The following is a 26,624-nucleotide window of genomic DNA, read 5'->3' as shown; positions in this document are numbered from 1 at the left end:
TTTGCGGCAGCTTGTGCAAAAAAGTATCATACGTGTATCTCTGAGTTTATGGTTAAGAAATGGGTTAAGGAGGATTCAGTATAGACTTTGTCCTTTTCATGCAGGATTTCTTTCACATCAGTCATGTCTTTCAGGAGCTGCCCTGAGTATAGAGTTGAATAAGAGCATGTAACAGGCACGGTTTAATTTCCTTCTTTGGCCTGATGAAGTCCCTTTGGAAATTTTTCATGAAAAACAGACTTTTGGGTACCGAGGTAGCCAATGCAAATTCCACGCACACTGAGTGTGGCCAATACTTCTCCAAAAAAGCATTTTTTCCAAAACCTTTGAGAAACAGTGTGATGATGATTTTAAGAAGCTTTTGATCTAAATGGAATGCCTTTATACTATCAACCCTGGACATGAGATACATATTATTTGGAAAACACATTTTTAGTTACAGCTTGAAAAGCACAATTACATGCAGAGTCCAAAGAGCACGTCAATATGAAGGAGTTCAGGTCAGGTGAGGGATAGAAAAAACTACAGCAGTAATTGAGTTCATATTTGTGGTTGTTTGTAGAGGTTTGTATTGTGTTGACTAAGACTTTCTAGGAATGGAAGAAAATTGTTTCATTTCAAAATTCAGTAGCCAGAATATAGGGAACCAGCACTAAAGAGCACACTTCCAACCAGTGGTAGAAAAATACACCATTTTTCATTAGATTTTAAATATATTTTTTTCTGGCTTCTTTTCTTGGGGACTTAAGTTAGAGGTTAACAAACAAAATTTGAAATATTTGCTTACTTACAGTAGGAGACAGAAAATTATTGAACAGATTTTAAAGGAAGTATAATTAGCCCAGTTAATCTAAGGCAATACCTTATTCTGCTCAATAAGGTCTGATGGGAAAATTATTATTTAAACAAGTCTGACTACATCACTCAAAATCTAATTTTGTTATTAAGTTATATAGGTTTATAGATACTTGAAGTTTCATCAATACATGTCTCATACTATCTAATTATGTGTACAAGAGAATTCTGTAAGGAAGATAAATAATAGCCTGTAGCAAATTCATATTAATATATTAAATAATTTGGGTGATTGATTGTTTCAGGTTTCCTTTTTCTGTGTTTCTTCTTTGCCCTTTAGCACTTCCTAAGAGTCAGTGCCACTTTTTCAACGGCCAGGCATAAGTAAGATTTTTGTGAGAACTGAATCAAGTAAGGGGCCGCATTTTTTAAAAAGGACTTTATCCTTTCATTTCTGTGTTTTCTATTGAATCAGTGCAAGCAGAATGCATAGTCTTTTATGTATACATCTACATAATTAAAATGCATTTAGCATCTTCTCAGCTGATAGCTTTGTGACTGTGTACTCAGCACTGATGACTGAGATGACTGTGACTGTCAAGAAATTAATGGAACAACTTTCAGATGGCCCTTTGTGCTTAGTCCTGAGCTACATTTTCAGTTCATTTTTAGAAGTTAACAGGACTTAGCATTGCTTAACCAGAGTAAACCAAAATTTACTAACATTTAATTTTAGTTAAAATACTTGTAACAAAAGTAATAGTTTTTGCTATTTCATGTAGTAAATTTTTGCTTGTTTCACAGCATTTAATGTTTTTGCCACATAAGTGTTGTATGAATGTTTGTGCAAAAGCCACATGAAGTAAAAGTACAATAAAAAAAGATCAGTTCTGTCTACAGCCTAAAGAAGTATTTTTGCCCTCTGGTATTACTTAAGTATTAGACTTGTTTACTACAGTTGAACTGCAGGCAGTAAAATGAAATTATGAATTGGTAACCCGAAATCATGTTAAGGAACACTTGAATTTTGGCCTTATAATGAGCAGTGATGGACAACTAAACTATTCAGTCAGTTCTGTCTCACTGACTTAAGTGCTCTCGTACACTACACTCACATTTGACAATGAAATGTCTGCAGCGAGTGCATGGGAAAATAATATTTGATCTTTGAGTGGCTATAAATGTTTTTTCTGAGTAGAAAACAGATACTTTGAGGACAAATTGCAACTTTCTTACAACACAATTGGCAGGAAATAGTTTATTATAAAACTGCAAATGCTGGTTTGCACACTTGCATGAAATACAGTACCTGTGACAATAAAGAATGATGTTACATATTGTAGAGGCAATCACGTAATATGTAATGCACGTAAAGTTTCACTTTAATGGAACAGTGCCAATGGAATTTACAAATGTGGTATCTTTCTACCAGTAGTGAGAAGGAGATGAAATAACATGGAAGTAATGATTACTTCTGACACATTTTTTTATGAAAATAACTCCTTTAATTCATGTTGTTATGTGTTCTTTTTATTTGTACTTCTTTGTTTATTTCAATGAAGCATATTTCTGTATGTTTCTTCGTGCTTTTGCCTATCAATATGATGGAGTCAAGAACATCTATTATCTACTGTAAAGTTGTGGTGATAGCTTTGTGCAACTTCAGACAAAAAATCCATTGAACTGAATTGTGACAGTAAAGCAGTGGAATTAGAATAGAGGCAACATTGAGGGTTAGATTATCAAACATATTTTGAAATAAGTGCTGAATCGTAGAATCCAAGAATGGTTGGAAGGGACTCCTTGTCCTTGGAAGTTCCAAACCCCCCTAACCTCATCCCTGGCTGCTCCGGCAATTTCTCTGTATACGTCCCAGGCTACCTGTCCTTCTTTACGCCCTCTGTAGGCTTCCTTTTTTCTGCATGAGATTGTCCAGGAGCTCCTTGTTCTTCCATGCAGGCCTCCTGGCATTTTTCCTTGACTTCCTCTTTGTTGGGATGTATCTCCCCTGAGCTTGGCGGAGGTGGTCCTTGAATATTAGCCAGCCTTCTTGGGCCCCTCTTCCTTCCAGGGCTTTATCCTAGTCTAGTCCAGCAAGCAGAGCCCTGAAGAGGCTAAAGCCTGCTCTCCTGAAGTCCGGGATAGAGAGCTTACTCTGCGCCCTCCTCGCTGCCCTAAGGATCTCAAACTCCACCATCTTGTTTAGGTAGCTGTGCCATCACACTGTCCTAGTTATTGAATCAGCAGTCTATATGAGGATCCTGTAAGATCCAGACACACACATGAGTTCTGAGTCCCAGGTACTTTTAGAATTCATGTGTTTTTTGGAATATGGAACTTCAGACATTTTAAGTCCTCTTGATAGATGTGGATGCTGTGGATCTTTGAAACCTTGAGGTCCCATCTTCAGACACAGGAGTAGTCGTTTGAGAACACAGGAGAATAAATTTTGACAGTAAGCCGTTGAAAGGGAGAATGTTTATTAGCACTACCCACATTTATGAAGTTCTCGAGATACCACCATGGCAAATATCTGTAACGTGAAATAAGGAATGTTGTGCTTGGTACTGACCTGTGGCATAAACAGCTCTTCTTCTTGGTATGTTTTTTGCAGATAGTTTGATTAATGTTTCTTCCCATGGACCTGCGTGTTTTTTAAGAAAAGGACAGTCTTGTCTGTTGCAGTTTCAGCTTGTGAAAACAGTTTGTTTGCTGCAAACTCTTTGCTAGTACTTACAGGAAAGTAGTGGCGAATCTGAAGGATCTTCTGTAGGGTATTATTATATTCTCTTCAAGTACCATTCTTTTTATAACAACAAAAAAAGAGGAGAGTTGCCTTTTGTTCAGTGGTTTAGTTGAGGCGCAACTTCTATGAACAGAATTTGCATAGGCATTTCTATCAGTCTGCATAGAGTCTATATGCTTCTAGGTATCATTTAAAATTCATTAAACTTCAGGGTAACAGTCAGAATGAAACTAGATATTTATTGATTTCTTCTCCTCCACTGCTTTTTGGGGGTTCTTCTAACCTATGTTCTTTGCTGTAAAAATAGAAAAAAAAAGAAGAATGGATTTCCTGATTTGCCTATGACCTGCGCAAGCTCTCCACGTTTCACACTATAGAAAGGAACAAAGGACAGTTCAATGCTGCAGTCTCCTGGCAGTAAGAAATGAGCTAGGAAGAGTGTTTTCTTTGAGGGAGCTGTGGAGAGCCTTGCCTTTTTACTTCTTTTAAAAGGGGAAGGGACTGAAAATGAGTAAGAACAACATGTATGCGTTAATTCTAAACAATGCTTTGAGCCTGCCTGGGAGAATGGGAAGAATATATTGAACTTCTCTGCTTCTGCTTATATTTTGCTTCTGGAAAGTAATATTTCAACAAAATACCATGTATATACGCAGAAAATTTTAGAACACAAGGAAAGCTAAATTAAAGAGTTTTGAAATTCTTTAAAGAAAAAATAATGGGACTTTCATGTTATATTTAATCAGGTGAACAAGTGTATCTGCTAACTTAAATTTTTCAGTATCTGATATCAATATTGGCTTTTGGGGCTGGAGATATTGGTGTGCCTAGTCCACTGTATGACTCCTGTGATTTGGCATACTGATTACTTGGAAGGCAGGAATAAAAGGATAATATAATTACACATTGAGATTCTGAGGGGAAAATGAGCCCCTAAAAGCTGCTTTAATACAGTTACACTGATGCCTTTCAAAATCAAAGCAACTGAGATTGATAACTTTTAGGTTCACCGATGTAATAATTTCATTTTGCATCAAAGCAGGCAAAATACTTAATTTTAAAATATCCAAGAGAGAATTGAAAATATTTTAACTATAAAGAATTTTTAGATTTTTTTTTTTAAACGAAAAATCACGAAAAATATTGCCAGCTAATTTTAAAAAGTTCACTGTGGAGCAGGGGAGAATATCTAATGATAGTTATATGTGCATTATCAAGTTAAATCTCCTGGAGGTTTGAGGGGCCATTAGAAGAATACAATCTGTACCTTCTCTTAAATAATGAGACAGATATATATTTTTCAACATTGTAGTTTTGTTTTGTAAAGTGTTTTTCACAGTATTTTCTTTTTGTCTTTGCAAGTTGTTTTGTTCTGTTAGAGTGTTTTGTCTTTTTCCGATCATTCTCTTTATAAGAACCTGAGATCACAAAACTTCACTAACAGGTTACTGCCAGTGAATACATTAGTTTGAATGTGAATATAAACTAGACAAAAATATTTGGACCAAAAAAGACAAGAAAAAAAACAAAGAACAAGAAAGTAGTGACTGCATAATAACTTGGGGGGGGAGTTCATTTCAAGATAAACAAAAAACTGTTTTTCTGCAGAGCAAGGATACAATGCAGTAATTTACAGACGTGGAAATATAAGCTGTAACTGGAAGTAGCATGGTATGGGAGATTTGGGTACACATTGTTTTATACCTGTGAAGGCTCCTTTGAATTGAGTATGAAATTTATTTTACAGAGAAATGTAATATTAATCAATAAGGAGTTACTGTAACTCAGAGAAGTCAAACATGAAATTATCTCTGGCATTTGAAATAAATTTCAAAACATTGGATGATTGAAAGGGACACTTTGCTTTTAAATTAGGTTTACGTAATCATTCAGATTAATAATATTCTTATTTTCTGCAGAATTTTAATAGCTGTATTTGGCAATACTCTCCATTGTATTTGTGGAACTGTTGTTCTTAACTATTCACTTTGAAAAATGATCCTGATTAGCATTTTTCAAAAATATGTGTAGCAGTTTATGTTTATCACTGACTTACAATTTAAGACATGACCTGAAATATGATATTCTGAAATGATGCTGCTACTCTACCTTCTTTAACAAGAAATTATTTTTTAAACTATTGCCTGATTTTCTTTTTTGTTTCATATTTATTTGCTTCTGATCTTCCTAACTCAAATTGTCCTTGAATTTCAGGGGGTTTAGCCTAAACATTAGCTAGCTCCTCAACTCCGTTATTTCAACAAAATGATTTTGCATATTGATCTCAAGTAACAGAAGCTCAGTTGTGTATGTAACCTCAGTGAGGATGCAAAGCTTCTTACAAGCAGTGGTTCAGGAATCATTTAGGGCCAAGGACTCTATTCGGAGTTTTGAATTAGTATTCTCATACAATGTGCTCTTATGCACAAAATAAAATCCAGTTCTCATGGGTGTTTGTAATAGCTTTCTGAAGCTGAATACAGCAGTTACAGTAGTCAACATGAACACAATAAAACATTGCAAATACATAAGCAAGTTATTAAGTAAATTAAATACCAGTTTATATCTCTGAGGAGCGCTGCAAATAGATTATAGTTTATTTGTCTCTGTTCTGTAATCCAAGAAATGAGCTAATATGTGTTACAAGGATTTCCACAGATTCAGAATTCTAGTATATTCAGAGCATAGCTCTTTCTCCATTCTGTACTATAAACAGGATGAATTAAGGATCTTGAGAACATCTGTGTCGTTGTTCTAGGAAACTGTTATTTAAGCTTGACTTGCCAGAATATTTTTTTTTTCTTCAGTAATTGTAATCAAATTATTACTGGTAAATGACCAAATGTATCTACTTTATTTAACCTTGCAGGTGAAAAATTAATAAATATGAACTCAGAACTTGGAACGCTCCCATTGAAAACTGGCTTTTTAAAAACACTGATTGTTCTTCTTTCGAGGCCTTTAAAACGAGATGCAACCAGATAGAGGTGTTTTGGTTTTTTTTTAACTGCTCATATGGCTTTGATACATATAGTCAGAATTTAACTTGAAAATGAGCATCACAGCATTTCCAATGGCATGCTCCACTAAAACAAAGGTAAATGGTATTAATATACTTTGAATTAATATACATGCATTATTAGTAGATTTATCTTCTTTTAGAAATTTTTTGACATAGGAACATACTACTAAAATTCACACTGCAACTTTCTTATTATTTTGATGTTATAATTAACCCTGCTAAAACGGAAGATACGTATTCATTTTGTATCATTTTCAGATAGAATCTTAGAGGCTTTCTTGGTTTTAAATTTTTTTCTTGAATTATACTGTAATGCCTAAAAATGGTTGCAACAATGTTGTAGGACATCAGGGATGCTTATTATAGCACAATAGGAGATATTATCTAGCACTACTATTTAACAATTAATTGTTTCCAGCACTAGTTTGTATCTGACTCCCTGGCTATCTCAAATTCCTAAAACACTGTGTTTTTAGATACAGAGGTTGATTTTTTTAAATCAAACTACTCTTATGCGTGGGGTCTAAGTTATGATTTAGAAATTGTATTGGTACTTCAGATGGATAAAATAAATGCTTTTAACTGCAATGCTTTATATCATAGAACCATAGAAGGGTTTGGGTTGGAAGGGGCCTTACAGATCATCTAGTTCCAAACCCCTGCCATGGTCTAGTGGAAGATGTCACTGCCCAAGTTGCTCAAAGCCCCATCCAACCTGGCTTTGAACACCTCCATGGATGGGGCATCCACAACTTGTCCCAGTGTCTCACCACTCTGACAGTAAAGAATTTCTTCTTACCCTCTTTCAGTTTAAAGCCATTACCCCTCATCCTATCGCTATGCTGCCTGATAAGAGTCCCTCCCCGTATTTCCTGTAGGCCCCCTATAGGTACTGGAAGGCTGCTATAAGGTCTCCCCAGAGCCTTCTCTTCTCCAGGCTGAACAACCCCAACTCTCTCAGCCTGTCTTTGTAAGAGAGGTGCTCCAGCGCTCTGATCACCTTTGCGGCTCTCCTCTGGACTCGCTCCAGCAGGTCCATGTCCTTCTTGGGGAGACACTTGATTCAGACAGCTTTGTCCCTGATAGCTTAAGGATTAATAGTCCAGAGTTACACCATTATCAGTGTATCTCCATCTCTACCTATTCTATTTGCTGTGTATGGAGTTAGGGTCTGCTGTCACTGATTAACAGGTATTCCAAATCACTACTTACTTGCTTTATCTCAAATTCACGCCCCCATTTGAGGCTTCAGGGTTGGTTTTTCTGCATTCAGCTCAGCACACCAGATCACTGTGCTATGATGCCTTTCAGAGGGATGTCAACAACCTGGAGGAATGGGCTGCCAGAAATCTCATTAAATTCAGCAAAGGGAAAGAAAACTTCCTGCTTGGGGGACGAATAAACCCATGCACCAATAACCATTGGGGGTGACTGGCTGGAACAGAGCTTGGCAGAAAAGAACCTGCAGGTCCTTTTAGACAACAAGTCGAAGATGAGCCAGCAACATGCCCTGGCAGCAAAGGTGGCCAACAGCATCCTGGGCTGCATTAGAAATAGCGTTGTCAGTGAGTAAAGGGAGGTTATTCTTCTCCTCCACTCAGCACTGGTGAAATGACACCTGGAGTGCTGGGTCCAATTCTGGGCTCCCCCATACAGAAAAGATGTGGCCATTGTGGAGCGGGTGCAGCAAAGGGCCATAAAGATGACTAAGGGGTTGGAGCATTTGACATATGAGGAGGCTGAGATGTGGGATTCTTTATTATTGAGTAGAGAAGACTTGCAGGGATCTTATCCATGTGTGTAAATACTTGATGGGAGTGTGGAAGAAGATGGAGCCAGTTTCTTCTCCAGTGGTGTTCAGGGAATGGAGGAGGGGCTGCAGGTACAAACTGCACTACAGGGGATTCCCCTTAAGCATAAAGAAAGCTATTTTATGGTGAGAGTAGTCAAGCACTGGAAGAAGTTGCCTGGAGGGGTTTTGGCATGTGCTTGGAGATGCTCAAAACCCAACTGGACAATGTCCTGGGCAACCTGCTTTGAGCAGGTTGACTCTGCTTTGAGCTGGCATCTTGTCCTTCAGTGATCTTCACATGTCCCTTCCAAGCTCAACTATTCTGTAGTTCTGACATTGTCCAGACTGCTCTGTTTGTTTAGGGGCCATGAGCAGCCTTCATATAATATCTGGACAATGCCCTCTGTTTATGTTTCAGTCTTCTCTGGTAATTTTGTATGAGACTATAATGTTTTCCAACAGGGATTATTTTCATAAGTTTTGCAGATGATGGCATATTTGCAGTTCAGAGATCCAATATGGTAACTTGCTAATTTCTCTGAGGAGAAGCTTAACAGATGGCAGTCAAAAGAGAAAGTAAGGGATTGTTTTGTGGTTGGGTTTTTTGTTTTGTTTTTTTACAAAAAATGTGTGAAATGCTAATATCTACAGTTATGAAGGAAGATCTTCGGAAATGTTTTGCTAATGAGAAGACAAATGTGGCAAGGGGGAGCTGCAGAGCTTTGCAGAATGAGAAAAGAAAGCAGTCTAGGCCATCCTGATTTGACATTCATTAACCTAGTGTACAGACAAAAAGGAGAAAAAAACCCTCAAAAACAAATGTGTACATAAATACCAGAATGCAAAATGTTTTACATTGTTACTTTAAATCAGAGTATTCTTACAGAATGAAAGTAAATATCTCATAAACCTTCCAGAAATGTTCCAAAATATCAACTCAACTGTAATCATCATTGAGGTCTGAGTCAACAGAGCACATGTAAACAAGCATTTTTTACATATGAACAGACAGTGAAGACATACTGTTGGTTTGCCACAACCCTTATGGAAAGGAACCAAAAATACATGCAGAAGTCTTGTTCAATGTATGTGCTGTGATTCAGTATTTAAAATAGCCCTTGGGCTGACAAGGGGATTCTTGTTTCTTTTGATTCCAATTATCTAGTTGTGTGTATGTAAGCATTTGTCCGTTAGGATCTGAACTGTAATTAACAAACATCTCATTTCTGAGCAGACTTTACTCAACTATTGCATGACTATGATAGGTTTACCAGTTAGTTATTTTATAAACCAGACTCTAACACAGTAACAATTTTTTTTTTCTATTTGAGTGTTGTATTATCAGGTTTTGATTTTTCAAATTTAAGGTGAGATGGTGCTCCCTTACAAACCAAAATACAAGGGTTTTTTTTAAAAGAAGTAGGAACCCTAGAGAAAATGGAAACTATAATTTTTAAAAAAAAACAAAAAACACAAACAAAAAACAAAACCGAAACAAAACAATGCTTTAAGAACCTTTTGAATTGATGTGCATATTTAAGTGTCATTGCGTGCCAAGGAACAGTCACTTTGTCTCCTAGAGGACAACAGTATCCTCTGGAATTGTGGTTTGACAATACAAGGCTTTGGGAGGAATTGGAGGACTTCCTGCCACCCCATCTACCTCCTTGTCCCAGCTTACCCCCTGCTCTGCTGATTTATCTGTGAAGAGCACTGCTGTGATACGGGTTGGGGAACTGATCTAGCTTTAAAGATTTTCAGGAGAGTTTGCTAATCTGGTTTATAACGTGACCACTGAAACAATTGTCCTGGCACAATTAGTGCACTGTACTATGGGAAGAGGAAAAAGTAACAAGCCGTGGGAAAAGGGGGAGACCTCAAACCCTTGGATGACCCCATATGTCATCAAACAGAAGCAAAAATGTGACTTTCCGTGGTTTCAAACAAATAAGAAAGAATAAATCAGAGATCTACATTATTGTAAGAAAAGCATAGTGTACCACAGATAACATATGCAATTTTATTTCACGTTGTCCACCAAATATATACAGACAGCACGTGGTTCTGAGTCATTGCAGTGTTCACTACAAGCTATAAACAAAATAATTGGTATCCTAAACCTGTCACTTTCAGTGTTTTCTTAGAGATTTTCTATTTCCATTCCATTCCTTGTAGAGTGTTATAGGGCTTTTATTATTTTTAATAACAATAAATCTCATTATTGTGCGTAAACAGGACTCCATGTTTGTTCATAACCAGAACAACGATGGCATGTGTAACCTGATGTATATTCTGGCTGCTGCAAACATATTTCACCTAAAGCAAGACAGTTATTTTGCTATTTGTAGTCTTGATCATCACTGAAGGGAAGGAAATATGTATCAGTGTCTCATTTTTGTTTGTTGTTTGTTTCGTCTATAGTGGCCATTGCCAGTGTAGAAAACCAAGGTTTATTTCATGAGGGAACAAGCTATAAGACCAACCTATTAACTCTTGATTATGCCAGAAGTTGCTTATTTCTTGAAGTGGTTAACAGGAAACATAATTCATACAGGAGGTGTTTTGTGCCTTACCAGCTAGTGTGACTGTTGAGCAGGATACCGATGCTGGGTGGCTACGTGGAACCTCTTTGCATGAGGGAGAGAAGTCTTTGGTTCTGCTGGGAAAACATAAAGCTGACCAATGCCAGTTATTCCCTATTCTCATCCTTGCATCTTCTTCAAAAAGCATGGGAGAGGTAATAACCAGCCAATTATTATAACTAGACATAAAACGAGAAAAGCTGCTTGCCCACTCAGAATGCAAGAGCTGCTGCATTATCATCATCGCTGTTTTTCTCAATGTGGGCTGCTACCAGACAGGAAAAGGGAACCAGTATCAGAAACTACGTAAGGTCTGCCTGGAATACGGCACCGCAGATTGGAAAAAGGAGTTAGAAAAATCTGAGTATTAAAACTGTCTTTTATAAAAGAAATGTTATTTCCTTACTTTTGGGGTAAAAAGCATTATGGAAGCAAATGTGAAGAGCTTATGTTCAGGACTAAATGTGTGTCTATGAACTATTTTATAAAATAGACAGCATGAAATAGGTTTCGTGTCACTTACATGTACCTTACTCTTATATAATTTGATGTTTTCAAAATTCTTGCATTTAAGTCCAAACTTGCAGAAGCAGAATGTGGGATCCGATGACATTTTTTGTGTCATTTCAACAGAGCAGTCCAAATTCATCCGTAGCACAACCACAGTCAAGGCAGTAAACTTGAACTAGGGCTGTACTTGACCCAGGGTGTATGGGCAGATGGGATGGACCCACGTAGCTCTGAGACACAGACCAAAGTATATTTTTTCAAGTTGGTAAGAAATTCTGTAATGTATTTGGCACTTGAATTCAAAATGTTCTATAGTATTTCAGTTTTAAAAGACACCTCTGTCAAGCTTAGTACATCAGTTTGATTTGTGTTCCCTCATGCACACGCACGTACATGCATGCTTCCCTCTAGATTCCAGTTCAAGAACATCGTATAGTTAATAGTCTGGGAAATATATTTTCTGGGAGCAACAAATAGGTACATTTCAAACATAGACTTGCATAGGATTCATGAAGTAGTTTACTCTCAGAGAATGTTTTAAAAAAAAAGTCCAAGTATATGTCTGATACTTAATATTTTGGAGTATGCAGTAATTCTGAACATCAGAGCGATCACTTTCAGCAGTTTTTCTGAATTCCATTTGATTAATACCTCTAAATATTTTAGGAAAATACAAAATATCAGTTAACAATAAATTTGTTGTAGAATTATTTGTCACATTATGTTTGAATCTCTAATTTGGTGTAAAGATTTAAAGTTCAAGTAAGAATTGTGTTATTTATTTTTGCAGTCCTTAATGATACTTATTATCCAGTTTAAGACCCAGATAACATGATTGTAGTGCTTTGTGGTCAGTTTTTTATGTGGCTAATGTTCCCTACACACACCCCTATGGTGTGAAGTACCTATGTTGTTAAATGTGATGAAGGAAGAAGATGCTAAGCAGATGTTTTAATCCTTAAATAGGATCCAAAATTAAATACTAAAGTTTTGAAGATGCTAGTTTGAATTCAGCATGCGTGCAAAGAATAAACTGTGCAGAAACTGAAATTTCTGAATATTAGACTTTTTAAAATACGCTTATTTTTAAACTATTGAGGGCTATTTATTTTTTGTCTTGTAACCCATACAACTTCTGTCAACCCTTTCAAATATCAACCATCACTGTCTAAAGGATGGATAGTAGTTTGTATGTCAGATGGCCCAAACTGCTGTCAGTGGAGAGTTTCTTTCAGTTCAGTAATGAGAGAAGCATTTACTAACACAGGAGGAACTGAGAATTACCTTGTCCTTTCTCCCCTGTTACATTCCATTGTTACTAGGACATAAGAATATATTTTAGCGATTTGTAATATGCAGAAGAATTGCTCTTTCCTTTTTATGACTTAATGGTTACACAATTGTAGGATATGTAAAAAGGAAAAATTTTACTTCCGTGTCAACTGGTGTGGAAGTGGTATGTAATTTTGCTCTGTTTTGGCCACTTCTATGTCATTTTGTTGGTTAGTCACTATAACAAGCTATGTGGAAAGGGGATTCAAAATGGCGAGAATATTGTGTAGAGTTTTTTAGGTTTGGGTTTTTTTTATTCTTGACATTTTATTAAATATTTTTAGAAGGCAATGGGGATTAATGAGATGGTTTTGCATCTGTGTGTCAAAGCAGTTCTGCTTTTACAAAATAAATGTGTTGCTATGTTCTATTTATCTAAAAAAAAAAAAGATTGACAGTCTTTTTAAAGTACATTAAGTAGGCATTAAGACGAGCGATTTGCACTAAGACAGGAGAGAGACTTTTTTTTCTCTTTCTTATTGTTTAAGCACCTTTCATTGAGAGGGAGAGAAAAAGATGACAGCAGGTTCTAGAGGTATATTTTCTTCTCATATCAGCTTTGGAATTTCAAGTTTTGTTTTTAAGGACAACAGAAATCTGTTTAAAGAGACAGTCTTGGGTAATATATACCCAGATTTCATCCACTCCATTGATAAAATGTTATGTAAGCAGAATACAGGGAATATATTTTGCGAAGAAAACAGTATCTCTGTAGTGTTCTGCATTTTTGTATGTATCAATGAATGTATGATCTTGTTAACTCTTGGGAGTTTATCACAGGTGGTGTGATATCTTTGTTTTTCTTCTAAACTCTTTTCATTAACTCTTGATGCCATAAGAATGTTAATTATTTTTTTAAAGTGTTTTTAGAGAAGTCTCTATCCATCACCAATGGGAAGAAAAATTTGAAAATGTTTTTTCAGATACTTTTGGAGTACTGTCAGTAATTTGTTTTTCTTATTGGTGATCCTCGCTGCCTTTAAGCTCTGTATTTTCTGTAAATGCATGTGAATCTTCTATAGGCACGGCTGTCTTTCTCATCCATATCTCAAATCAGTACATCGTTCTAAGCATCCCTTGTCCATTTGTGAATCACGTATCCTGAAATGCAAGCTGCCACAATGCTGTTGTAATTGGCAGAACAGTTCATCATCTTACGCATCATTGCCTGTAAAGCTGCTTTGAAAGCCGTGAGTTGGGGCTGCTGTTAAAATCCCTGGTTGCAGACTTTCAAAGTTCTTTTTTTACAAAAGAGAAGCAAATGTTTTTCTCTTCCTCCATATTACTACCAGTGGCTAGTGAAGCAAAGTACTTCAAACCTGACATATGTTCCACACTGTAATTCTGGTGGATAATTCATAGAGAACTGAATAAAGACATAGCAGGAAACTGCTTGCTACCGCTTGTACTCCATCAGCATCTGCTCCAGGTTCTGCTCTTCTCTTGAGTAACATTTTTCTATGGTTTGTTTTTTCTGTGGTTTGTTTTTTCATATCCTCACTGATATTTTTAGCTTATACCTCTCAAGATACTCTCAAAGTCTGAAGCGTCTTCTCCTTCCCATTAATAATATCCATTCTGACTCCCATTTTAAGCAACAGAGGGTGATAAGCACCGTTTTCTTTGCTTTAGAGAGATGGAGGAACAGCTCTTCATTTGACGTCGTATGCAGAAAAACATGTATCTGACTTTCAGAGTCTAAACACTGAGCAGATGTGGGGATTTCCCAGAATTTCCTGTTCATAAGTGCTTGGAGAATAGCATCAGTTTTTCTGGATCAACATTCTCACTGTATCCATTTACAGCAAGAAGTGACAGTCAGAATCAGTTTATTTTTCTTCCCATGTTCAAAGAGAACATTTAAGAAGAAAAGAAAAAAAAAGACAGTATTGTGAGGTGTAGCAGATGGGTACATTTTATATCAGAGGTTAGGCGGGATCTATATTCTAAGAATCTGCTTGAACCAAATCCTGCAATTTCATGAGTATGACTATACTCATACTAATAGTGCCATTGAAAAGTATATAGGAAGTCAATAAGATTTGTCTGAGGAAAAGGTGTTACTTTGTGGAACTATCCACTGAAAGAGCACAGTGCAAAACCAGCAGCAACAACAAAAAACCTCAAATCTTGATGTATAATGCACCAATGTGACAGTGCAAGCCTTGTCTAGCGGTAATAATTTATAGTGTGAAGGCTTAATTGAAGGCTGCTTTTTGAGTTGGAAGAGTCATGTCTGTCTGAAAAATGCTGCTCGTGGACAGTATTGTAAGCAGCAGCAGCTGAAGATGTAACAAAATAGCTGCTGCATAGCAGAATTATTCTGATTAACAGTTGTGATGTGGTTTTAGTACCTAGAGCCACCCATCAACTGGTGGAGTCTCCCTGTAGTAGGTCCCTTTCAGTCTGGACATGTGGTTAGATGGAAGTCAGAAAAACTACAGATAAACTGAGTTTTATTTCTATAAAGAAATCATTGTGATTAGCTTTGTGAGAACCAGTGGAGGCCTAACAGCTGTTGAATGTATCAGCAACATCGGTGGGGAAGCTGTATGCAAGTTCAAAGCGCAAATAATTTCAATGTCTATAAGGTATCGGTTTATACATCTTTGTTTTTCCTATGGTTAATACAAGATTGAGTGTTGACAAAGAGCAGTGCAGAAGGTAAGCTTGGAATGTGTAAATGGAAGAATACGTCTTTCACAGAATTGCGTAAACTAACTGTTCACTTTAGGCAATTGAACGACAGAACCATCTTATTTGACCAAACGTACTTTAGTCTGTCTTTCATGGTCTAATTTACTCTCATTGTGTGCTGTGAAGTCCTGGTTGGAGTGCCTATTCTCAGCATAAATCTGTTTGTCAAATTTCTATTAAGCTTAAGGTGAAAAATTAATGAGCCATTCACTTCATATATTTCAAAACTAATACTGCTGTATTATTAATGCAGCAGAAAGTCAAAGATGTGGGTATGTACAACTATGGTTCAGTATTCAGTCAGACTCCACTTTTTTCCATATTTTGGTGGGAATATCATTAAAACAGTGTTTCAGGTCATAGAGGGAATTACTTTAATGAATTTTATCAGTAAACTTTTTAGACAGTTTTATTTATTAACTTTTTGTTTTATCAGATCCTGGAAGAGGCTGACTTAGATAATGATGAAATACAATATTCTGTCCAATCTTTCTCTGAATCTGGAATTTAAATAAAAATGAACAGAAATTTGATTCTTATAGTACAAACTTTTTAGAGAAAAATAAATTCAAAGTCTAACTGCATAATACTGAAGAAGCTGTGGGTAAAGCAATATTCTTTTGACTGGAGAAGTATGAGATTGTGACTAATTTTCTTGAGTTTCATGTGCTCTGATTTTTCAGCCTTGAAAAAAAGTCATTGAAACGATGCTAAAATTGTACTTTAACCCAGAATTGAGTGGCATATGATACACAAGTATTTCTGTTAAATTCTCCCAGTAAAAACTTTTCAGAAATCTCAGCATGTGTTGCCAATACCAGTAAGTTAAGTGATAGAACACTGTAAAACACTAGGTTACAAGTGTGTATCCCAGACTGAGCGGTATGGAAACTGATGCTCAAGGTTTGTGCTTGCATTGAAGAAGAAAACACAAAACACAGTCACTGCAGAAGTAGAAATGTAGTCCTCACTTTCTGTGCAGAAACTTTCTAAAGATTGCCTCTTTTTGTGCTCCTAAAATTAACTTAATAATTGATTAACATATTTTTCTTCTTGCATTCTATTATGTTCTCTAGAGTCTTTCTTAAATTAATAGCGATTTTAGGCCTGGCAACTGTTAGATTGTTAGACTTGCATAGAGGAAGGAATTCTGTTTCTTGGAAGATTTTCATGCTATAAAACTGAATTTCATTACAAGCAAAATCTCAAATTTAAATAATTCTCGAAGCATTTGTTGTGCTCACAGATCCTGAAAGCACTGTGTGCTCCCAGGAGTTTGGCATCCAGCAGGAAAAGAGCAAGCAAGAATCACAAAGCTCTTTCGATACATTGGTTTCTTTATGAAGTTGCACTGCACTGTTTTGCAATTGATACAGCACCAAGGCTAGGAGTATTTAAAAACTGAATGATTGTGCTTTAGCTAGTAGCCCTGGAAATTGCCAGATTTTTCGTTGTGTACTGTGTTTTACTGGGGAGATTGGTCTTCAATCTTTCACTGTTGAATCCTGATCACAATGCAGATAGCTTTCCTCAGTCTACTAAACAACGTACTCTCATGGCAACTAATAACTGGATGACAGAAGGAGAGGAACTCTTACTTTTTTTTTCTTCAAGCATTTTTTTAATATTAATTCAAATACTGCTTTTTTTTTTTAAACTGGTTCAGGAAGTTCAGTTACTAGAGAATCGTATAGAAATCAGGCCTGGAAAAGATGTCAAGAGATCATCTAATCTAGCACCTTCCCTCAGGGAGAGGATCAACCACATCTACGTCATTCCTGACAGATGTTTGTTTAATCTTTTCTTTAAAAATATTTCAGTTGTAGAGACTTTACCACCTGCCTAGGCAAGTCTTTATGAATCCTCCTATTAGAAAGTTTTTCTTCCAGCTAAATTAAATCTCCCTTTCTATATTTAAAATATTTTTTTCTTTCCTTTTTTTTTTTTTAAAAAATCCCATACTTCATCTTATATTGTGAAATGATTCATTTTAAAACATGGGAGGTTTTCTCGTGTGAGTTGTTCTCAAAAGTGTATCTTTCACAGTGTATTCAGGTGTGAAGCTCCAGTTGTGGGTAAATGGAGAAAGAAGAGATGCTTTTCATCTCCATTGTTGAGCTTCATTGCTCCTGTAATACAGTCTGCAGATTGATGAACAATAGACAGAAAATAATGTCTCCATTATCCATCTCTGATGGACATTTTAGGATTCTTTTTGATTCCAGGAACAGACTCTCAAAGCTTGAGCAAACTGATTTTTCCATCAATTTACTGAAGTAACAACTTTGAGGGATTTTTCAACCCGCCCAACTTCAGTAAGACAAAACTTTTTCTAGATTATCATGTTTTGAACCAGTTTCATCTTTCCACTTAAAAATTTGTCTGCTTCTTTCAAAGTGAACGCTGATAACATTTCCACTGTGCTTTAAAGCTGAACAAGACAAATTTTTTTTCCATAATTAAACATTATAGCTTTGGTCGATTTTTGCATTGTGATTAAAGGCATACTGTAAGAAGTCTCAGGAGCTTCTAGCACAAAAATTTAAAAAAGGAGGATGCCTCTGGATTTTTTTTATATTGTAGTTCAGTAACAGCACTCCTGTTATTAATTTTGTCGAAATTTATTAGAATGTGTGCTGCTGATTTCTGATGGCTTCTTCACTTTGTGGTTATAGTAGCACAGAATGTAAAGGATGCCTTCTGGTTGTAAAGAACTCCATGTCCTTCACTTTGTGGTTATAGTAGCACAGATACAGTAGCCTTCTGGTTGTAAAGAACTCCAAGTTAACAGAAAATGTGGTATTTGTTTCATAGAGGTCTCTGAGAGAGGCCTTGTATTCTGAATCCCCGGTTGGAAGTTTGGAAATGATTCAGTATGGGCAGGTATATTGAAAGGCTTTTAGAGTTTTGCAGGTGGTTGTAGAGCTGTTTTCTGCACCGTGCTATGAACCTCCTCTCCTTTTCTGTGGTGAGCTTTTCACCCGCAAGAATATTCTTGCTTTCCATGGGAGGAGATGATGCCTTTATTAGGCCAGCTGAAATAGTTAGCAAAACAGATGAGCATCTTGTCCTGAAGTGCTTCAGAGCATTTCCTTGTGCAGAGTTTGCTTTTTTTTCCCCACTTCTGTCAGTTGGTCTCCCAAAATATCTCATCTCATCAGAAACCTTCCCATGCTTAAATGTTGGACAGTCACGTGCATGGAAACTCTTTTTTTTTTCAGTTGAAGGGAGATTTTAAAATATGCATGAATCTGCTGATACTGTGAGGTTCGTGCTGTGGCTTCTTAAGATCTTAAAGCTGTAAATGAAGTATCCTAATGGTTTCTGATCTGTACCTTGTACCTGTACCACTTGACATATCTGTCTGTTTATCAGACCTCCTTCAGCTGAGCCTTCAGCCCTCTGTCACAGAAACACCCTTGCATTTATAAAATAAATTATAGTCACCTTAGCTGCATGGAACCCACTTTGAGTCCATGAGATGATCAGATTATATTCTTTAAAAGAAGGTGTATAAAATTTTCAGGAGTTTTGGTATATGCAAGGAAGCATGTCTCATCAAGTTGCCAATATATCATCACCATGCAGCCTCTGTGGTGTGTTTCTTGTCAAGGTTCTTACAAAAGCTTGTTTGTGTGATAACTCACACCTTAAACAGTTTTAGTGCTAAGTAGCACAACTTATGTAGAACTTAAACATTTTGGCATCCCTACCAAAACAAACAGCCTTATGAGTGGTAGCATCCTTCAGTGCAGACAGATATTTACGCGTGATTTCAGGCTGTTTAACTGTCTGCTCTTCCCTGTAAGGCTGTGTTTAGTTCCTCCTTGAATTTGAAAGTTATTGCTGATCAGTAATTCTATTTTTCACTGATTCCTTTAACTACATACCAGTTTGTTTTGTTGTGTTTAAGTCATATACAATGTAATATCTACTTGGACTCTTTGACAGTTTTTCTCGTGGAACTGTTCCCCAAATACTTTACTATGTACATGTAATTTTGTGGCATGTGTTCATGAAGGGATTTTATTTTTTTTTTTCCCCGTACAAAGTAATGACTGCTTATCTGATTCAGTTATTTTAAGCTGTATGGTAGATAATTTGCTTATTTTGTTTTGTTGATGCAGAAAATAAATCTTCTAATTTCACTAAATTGCTTTTCTTCTTCTGTCATTTAAGATGGAAGCTACAGACAAAATCGGCTGAACCTCACAACACTGTTAGTACAACCAATTTCTGCAGTGCTCGCCAAAAAACTTGTTTCCTTACCTGAGGACACTGTCCAAAAAGATAGATGCATGCACCTCCAAATGCCAGCTACAGGTAATGCTTTTTAAATCTTTTCTTTTAACTATGAAATGTTCTTCAGGGACTCCAAATCCATTTTCTGTAACTGTATATAACTAAGAGGTGTAACTGATTATGAATATGATTTGCTTAGCAGCTTTCTAGAAGATACTATGAACAATCTAAAAATTATGCTCCCAAAATCTGATAGGTTGAAGTTTTGGTTAAAAAAAAACCAAACGTCTCTTAGTATAAGGCATTAAGCTCTAATTTTTAATATTGACCTAAAACCCCCTCTATCTAGATACCATCACTAGGGAGATTTTGTTAGTGCTGCAGTATGGTTTGTTAGGCCTCGTTGTACTACTAAGAATATGATTTTAACATTAGAGCACCAGTAGCAGTGTTAAAGTTATTCTGTCCTTTTTCTGCGTCAGGCATAATAATACTATAATTCTAAGCAGTGATATGTCTTTCTGTGTTCCTTAACTTGTATTTGCTATAGAATAAACAATGTATTGTCTGAAACTTCAGGCACCTTTTCCTCTATGTTTCACCAGGAAAACGGTCATCATGATAAGAACAAAATACCTTGAGTAGAGCTAGATATAATGAAAGAATGCATTCAGAGTGTCTCTTCAGAGATAATGCCGTTAGCAAAATCATACGGATTAAAGGTTGAATAAACCTATTGCTAATGTGGGGAAAAAAGTGAGAACACTCTTCTAGCAACGGTGCTGCACAGTGTTTCAACGAAGGAAGGAACACCTTCCAGATAACTTTCCAGATTTAAACTTTAATTCTGTCTTGATTTTTGTTTTGTACTAGTCTATCTTTCACCAGAAAAAAAGAAATGCAGAAAAAAAATGGTATATTTTATTATAATGCCTGTTTAAATGAATTTATTTGAAGCAGTGGTCTTGGAAGGGGGAAGCGAGTTAAGTTAACCACTGTATTCCGTGCTAAATACAGCGATGAGAACAGTAAAAGCAAATTTTAAGGACAACCATTGTGCTATTGCATATGTGCTGTATCATTTGTTTATTGCTCTTGGAAGGTTATTGTGGAATATAATACAACAAGTCATAAAAAAAGGGTGATTAATTTTATGACTTGTGTTAGCATTTGTAGATATACATACTAAAAAGAAAGGCAGAAAGACCTTATGCTTCATGGCTTGATCTGTTGTGGTTAGGCAGGACTATTGCTATTCATCAATGGCGGATGTTTTAAAGATGAATTGATCTTCCCCACAACCAGTAGAGAAAGACTATATAAAAAGGAAAAGGTCATTTTGGAAGGAACAAGTACTTAAGCATTCCAGGTAGGATGCATGAAGCTTGGTAGCATTGTAGGAATTTTCAACAGCTGAAGCGCCTAAAGGAAAGCATGAATTTGGGCTGGCAAATGGCACTCATTTTAGAAAGATAAAAGGCTGCACTGTGTCTGTTTATCAAAAAGCTTTGTGTGGAGGCTGCAGGACAAAATCACCTAAAGGGTAGCTTATCCTACTTTTTCTGTGGCAGGTGTGGCATGTGTTTTATTTCCCTGAGAAGGCAGGAATTCTGTGTGGTGGAAAATTTCTGGAAAGAAAGAGTATTCCAAGCTAGCAGTCTAGTAAGAGCCAATCCATGTCCGGCTTAGTCTGGGTGAAAGCAACAGCTTGTGTTTGATTTCATGTAAAGCTTCTGAACCGCAGCAATCCGTCTGGGATTTTTTAAAAAAATTCTTAACTTATTGAGCAAGTATGGTCTATAATAAGAAGCCTTGCATAATTCTATAATGCATTATGATTTATTTTGCCTTGAAATAATGGTGAAACTGTAGACGTGCCAGCGCATATGGTGTGCTGAAGTGTTCAGTAGCAGCCTTAATGGAAGAGATAAAAGACTAGTCTCATGATAAGAAATCTTGTATAACTATTTAATACTAATAATATCTAGAGAAAAAATGCTGAACGGAGCAATGCATATGAGAATAGTGAAGGCTGAAATTGCAGTCTTCCTCTTGATTTGAAGAAGCTTAAGAGAGAGATTTCACTTCTGACGTAGAACTCATCACTTATCTGTCAAAAGAGGTGAATGAGCAATTCAGATGATTGGTTGGCCTAAAATTTGTTAGAATAAAATGATCGTCATTCTCTCATCAGTATGTTTCAAAAAGCTGAACAGCAGATTCATCAGTAATGATTAAACATTTATATATAGTTTTCTCACGTTGCCTCTTTTTTTCCCTTAGCCTTGCAAGTTTTCAAGAGACATAATGTGACAGAGGGAATATGGGAGGATATGGAGAGAAACATCTGAGATATATCAAATGCTTAGAACCTACAAAGCAAATAGTGAGAATTGTAGTTAGTTATTAGTTTTGTGATAGTTGAAGTTAGCAATTAGATTTGCTTTTTGTTTAGTATTGTGCGTTGTTGTTAATCCTTATTAATATGAATTTCTGTGCTCCCATGAACTTTTTCCAAAAAATCAGCAATTAGGAGGAAGAGTGAAGTTTTATAGAGAAGCTGTATATTTCTGAGGCTTTCTTTTTTTACATAATATTACTAGGGTATTTGCTAGAACACTGTGAAGATTGCTGTAAAACTAAAGCACTCCTATAAACATAAATGGAGGAAGTATTGCTGTGTTGCAGTAAACTGTCTTTGTTGTTATCTGCCAGTTGGTAGATTTCAGTCAGGTGCAAATCATCCCTTTTCAATGAATCTCCCGAGTATTTAAAATAATTCTATCTAGTGGAATTTAGTTTACACAGTGTTTTTCATCACTAATGACCATATACTTTGGTGTTAAATGGAAGTCTGGTAGCCTGGAAATCTCATAGTTAAAACCAGTAGAGATACATGTCTGATTTTTCTCTTTGGCTTTAAGTGTGAATTTTCACACTCATATATTTGCATCTGAGAAGACAGAAGATGAGAAAGATCTAGGATTTCACTACTGATCGATCTCCAGCTGTCTGTGGCAGAAGGGTAGACCTGAGCATTTCACAGATCAACTTACATGGTTAAATAGCTTTTATTGTCATATGGTATATAAGGAAAAAGGTTCCATATTTTTTGGAGGATGAATGGAACCCTGAGGAATTTGAGTTGCCAGACTTGTAAATAGGGTGATCAAGGGGATACTGTCTGAAAGGTTCTCAACTGAGATCCCGTCTAGAAGTTAGGAAAAATCGGATAATATAGTATATGAGGAAATGGTTTCACATGGCTAAGTAGATGTTTAAAATTATAGGAAACAGTAAGTAAAATAAAAATTGTTTTTAACAGTGAAGAGACAGAGATAGTTGCCAACGGAGACGGATCTGTGCTGGAAGTGTTCAATTTATTCATAAATGGCTATTAATTAAGGTCCCTTTCCCGCCTTCCTCTTCAGCCACAGGATATTGTGCATGCTAAAAATTTACGAGTCAAAAATTTACATGAGTTTAAAAATTCCCTGAGGGGAAAAAAAAAATCAAAAGTGTTTAAACACACACACAGACACCCCCTTCACTCCCACCCCGCTCTGGCTAAGTAACTTTCGAGTCACTGGAGGGCACAATAATGTCTTAGGGAAGAATCACTATACACTCATCCTATTCTTACGTGTTTCTCCACATACATGTTGTTGGTCGCTCTTGGAGACAAGGGCTAGATGGCCAGTTGGTCTGACCTACTGTGCCTGAGCAGTCTAACTCAAATTGCAGGAAGTATAACGCAAGCGTTCATGTATTGATCTTACTTAAAGACTTCCAAGTTTCTTTAGCCTACTGATGTTTAAATCCAGTCCTATTTCTTGTCTTCGTCTGGATCAACCAAGATTACTGAGGGTGTATTATTTCAGAAAATATCAGTACACTTAACTTACACAGAAGAAGATACCATTTCTTATGAGCTTTTAATGGCTTTTGCTGTAAAGTAGGTGTAGTTATTTATATATAAACTTATAAAATAGTAAAACCAAAGCATGTGTAGTTCAAGTAACTTCAATGATATCAAACACTCTGTGAATAATAGAGCCAGGTATAGAAAGACTCCTGCCATTCTGCTATAGCCAGTAAAATCACTCAGATCAAATTGCTTTTTAGGTAGAATTATTTGATCATTTGTAACCTTTTTTAGCCTACAGGATACAGTCATTGATCAATACTGAATCATCTTAACAACTGCAATGCAAAACTTCATTGTAGGCTGCAAACAAATCCACATCCTCCACTAAAAAAGATGAGAGTGGAACAGATAACCAGAAGTGATTGTTACTGAAAAGGTTTGTAGCATAATAGAAAGAAGAATTTTTGTGAGACTTAGAACATCTATTTTATACAGTTCCAAATGGTCATTATACTGAGTTTTATAGTCAACTCTGATCCTGTGAAGTTTGAATCATTAATTATACAAAAGGAATAATTGGAAGAGTCCTTTAGTTTCCATATTATATGATCATTGTCCAAGACAAACAAAGTTCTTTGCCAATTGCTGCACTAGTGCAAATCAAACCTGTCTTTTTTTTCAGTTGGAGGAAGGGCATGAAAAGATAAAGGATATATATATCCTCCTATTAGACTGCAGCCTTGTAATGTTGTTATATGTTTCTCATTCATAGCTTGCTACCTGTCAGAGGAAAGAAAGAGTACCATCTTTAATAAACTCTGGCTGTGCCATCATACACCATGATATTAATTAGAAAACAATCCCATAATTTCTAGGTATTTTCACTAGGCTAAAAATAAATCCAAGCAAACAGAGAAAGATGCCAGTGTGTTTTGTAGCAGTGCGTGTTACTGTATCTACCAGATTTGAATTAGTTGTACATAACAGTAGAAATATGGTATGTTCTGCAGATATTGCCTACTGGCATTTCAAAGAAGTACATGTGAAATTGGCAAGTCAGATGTCCTACAGACATAATGTATATTAAAACTTACAAACATACTGATACTCTTGGATTTTCTTTCTATGATTGCTTTAAATTCTGTTCTCTTTTTAAATAGCAGTTCATGAAAATAATTAATTATAAACAGTGTGAAGCATTTTTTTGTATATGTTCTCTCTACTCTTACCCAAAGCCCAAAGGGTTTTTCTATCAGAACTGTAACTGATCAAGATATGTTTTCAGATTTCTTCTCTGTGCCATTAGTTTTCTGTGTGATGCTTTGGGTTTGATTGCTGTAAAGCAGGTAAAGAATCTCTCAAAACATTGTGAGGCTGTGAAATTCAACTATACAATACGACATGCTCAAAATTTGTATCTTTGATACTGAATGTGACACATTTATTCTGTATTGCATTAAGCTGTCCCCGTTCAGAGCCTCCTTAAAGGACTGTATTCTAGACATCACTTATTTTCAAAAGCCTTTCATCTGAATAGATTTACTGTTGGATTCCATATTGTAGGTAAAAAAATATGATCAGATAGCAAAAGGTTTATTTGTTAAGCTCTTCAGACCAAGATTGGACTTGAGGACTCGGGACCTAGGAATAGCCATTTAAAAAGGAGAATATATATTTTTAAGTGGGCAACATAATTGGTTAATCAGATAAAAAGCTAGTAGGGAAAAAAATAGGGAAACTTTTTGAAATCTGGATGGTGTATTGCTTACATAAAAAAACAGTAAAAGCTTTTCGTTACAGGGACATCTGTCTAGGAGTTTTGACATACTCCTGCACAAATAAGGTTATAATTCAACAATACTGTACGTTGTCATAGATTCGGTATTGATTTTTTTGTATGCAATTTGATAGTGTTGCACAGGACTTTTTTTCAGATGTAGTATATAAATTATTAAGTACACACTATTTTATAAGTTCATTTGCTTTTGTAAGTATGTAAGTTATCTTGCATATAGTATTTTTGCTATGTAAGTTATATTGCTACATAAATGCTTATGATGTTTGCATTTCTTCATTCTGTTTGAACTTAATTGAAAAATGATTTAAATTATGGAGTAGATAAGGTTTTGCACTCAAATTGGCATGATGAAATACTGAGAACTAACTAAAATACATTTTTCATAGTCCAGTAAGATTTCAAAATCACAATAACTAGGCAGTCTAATATGATAGTACCAGTTTGAAATTTTACTCGGGTATTCTAGAAAATACCTAATGAAAATGAAGCATTTGTTTCAAATTTCAGCAAAATGTGCTGTTCCATATGTTTTAATGTATACTTATCGCATTGGTGTATTTAGCAGTGTATTCCAAATATTAGGTGCCGGTCCATATTATTCCATACAGTATCACCAATAGAATGTAAATAATCTATGACATATTTGATTATTTGTTATATGTAAATAGCTTATGGTCTTCCTACACTGAGTGCAGTTAGTTATTACTGTATCATCATGTTCTGTGGTATTTGATATTACTTTAAAGCCTCAGGTCTTGGGGCAAATAACTTTATGAAAACTGTAGCTTTCGTTATTAAAAAAAAATATTAGCTTTCAGGAGTGTCTGAAAAGCTTGATAGTGTGTGCTCAAAGGGTTAGCAGTTGAGTTGTTAGAGCCTAACATAAGGTTTTTGAATGACGGGAACAAGAAATCTGTTGAAAGTAATTTTATCCTGACTACTTGCGCTGAATTAATGCCCCCTAAGTAACATGGCCATGTTTTTTTGATGATGTTTTAAAGCTTTACTTTAATTATGGTTTCAAACAGATGTGTTTTTATTCGGGTGGGGTTTATGTTGATTTCAGCAGCAATTTATATTCAGTTTAAAAACTGGGTTTCTTGAAGTGATTCTATGTACTTTATTTCTGCAGTCTTCTCAGATAACTTCTGGTTTTATGATCAAAGAACTATGTTACTGAAATACATGCATTGAGTTAGTACTTGATGCTTCTATACTGGAGTGAAATGTGCATGTAGGG

The 26,624-nt window shown here is 35.9% G+C and overlaps 1 protein-coding gene across 1 annotated transcript in view; it reads left to right on the top strand.

Moving 5' to 3' along the window:
- The window catches only part of NAALADL2 (N-acetylated alpha-linked acidic dipeptidase-like 2), a 272,257-nt gene that overhangs the window by 128,122 nt on the left and 117,511 nt on the right, over nucleotides 1–26,624 (top strand). Inside the window, exon 5 of the mRNA XM_009895320.1 lies at nucleotides 19,656–19,799. Within this exon, the coding sequence (XP_009893622.1) occupies nucleotides 19,656–19,799 (144 nt within the window). The remainder of the gene's footprint in view (nucleotides 1–19,655; nucleotides 19,800–26,624) is intronic.

The sequence above is a fragment of the Charadrius vociferus genome, unplaced genomic scaffold (genome assembly GCF_000708025.1).
Source record: "Charadrius vociferus isolate BGI_N301 unplaced genomic scaffold, ASM70802v2 scaffold311, whole genome shotgun sequence".
Taxonomy (NCBI): Eukaryota; Metazoa; Chordata; class Aves; order Charadriiformes; family Charadriidae; genus Charadrius; species Charadrius vociferus.
This window is presented reverse-complemented; position numbering and strand designations above follow the sequence as displayed.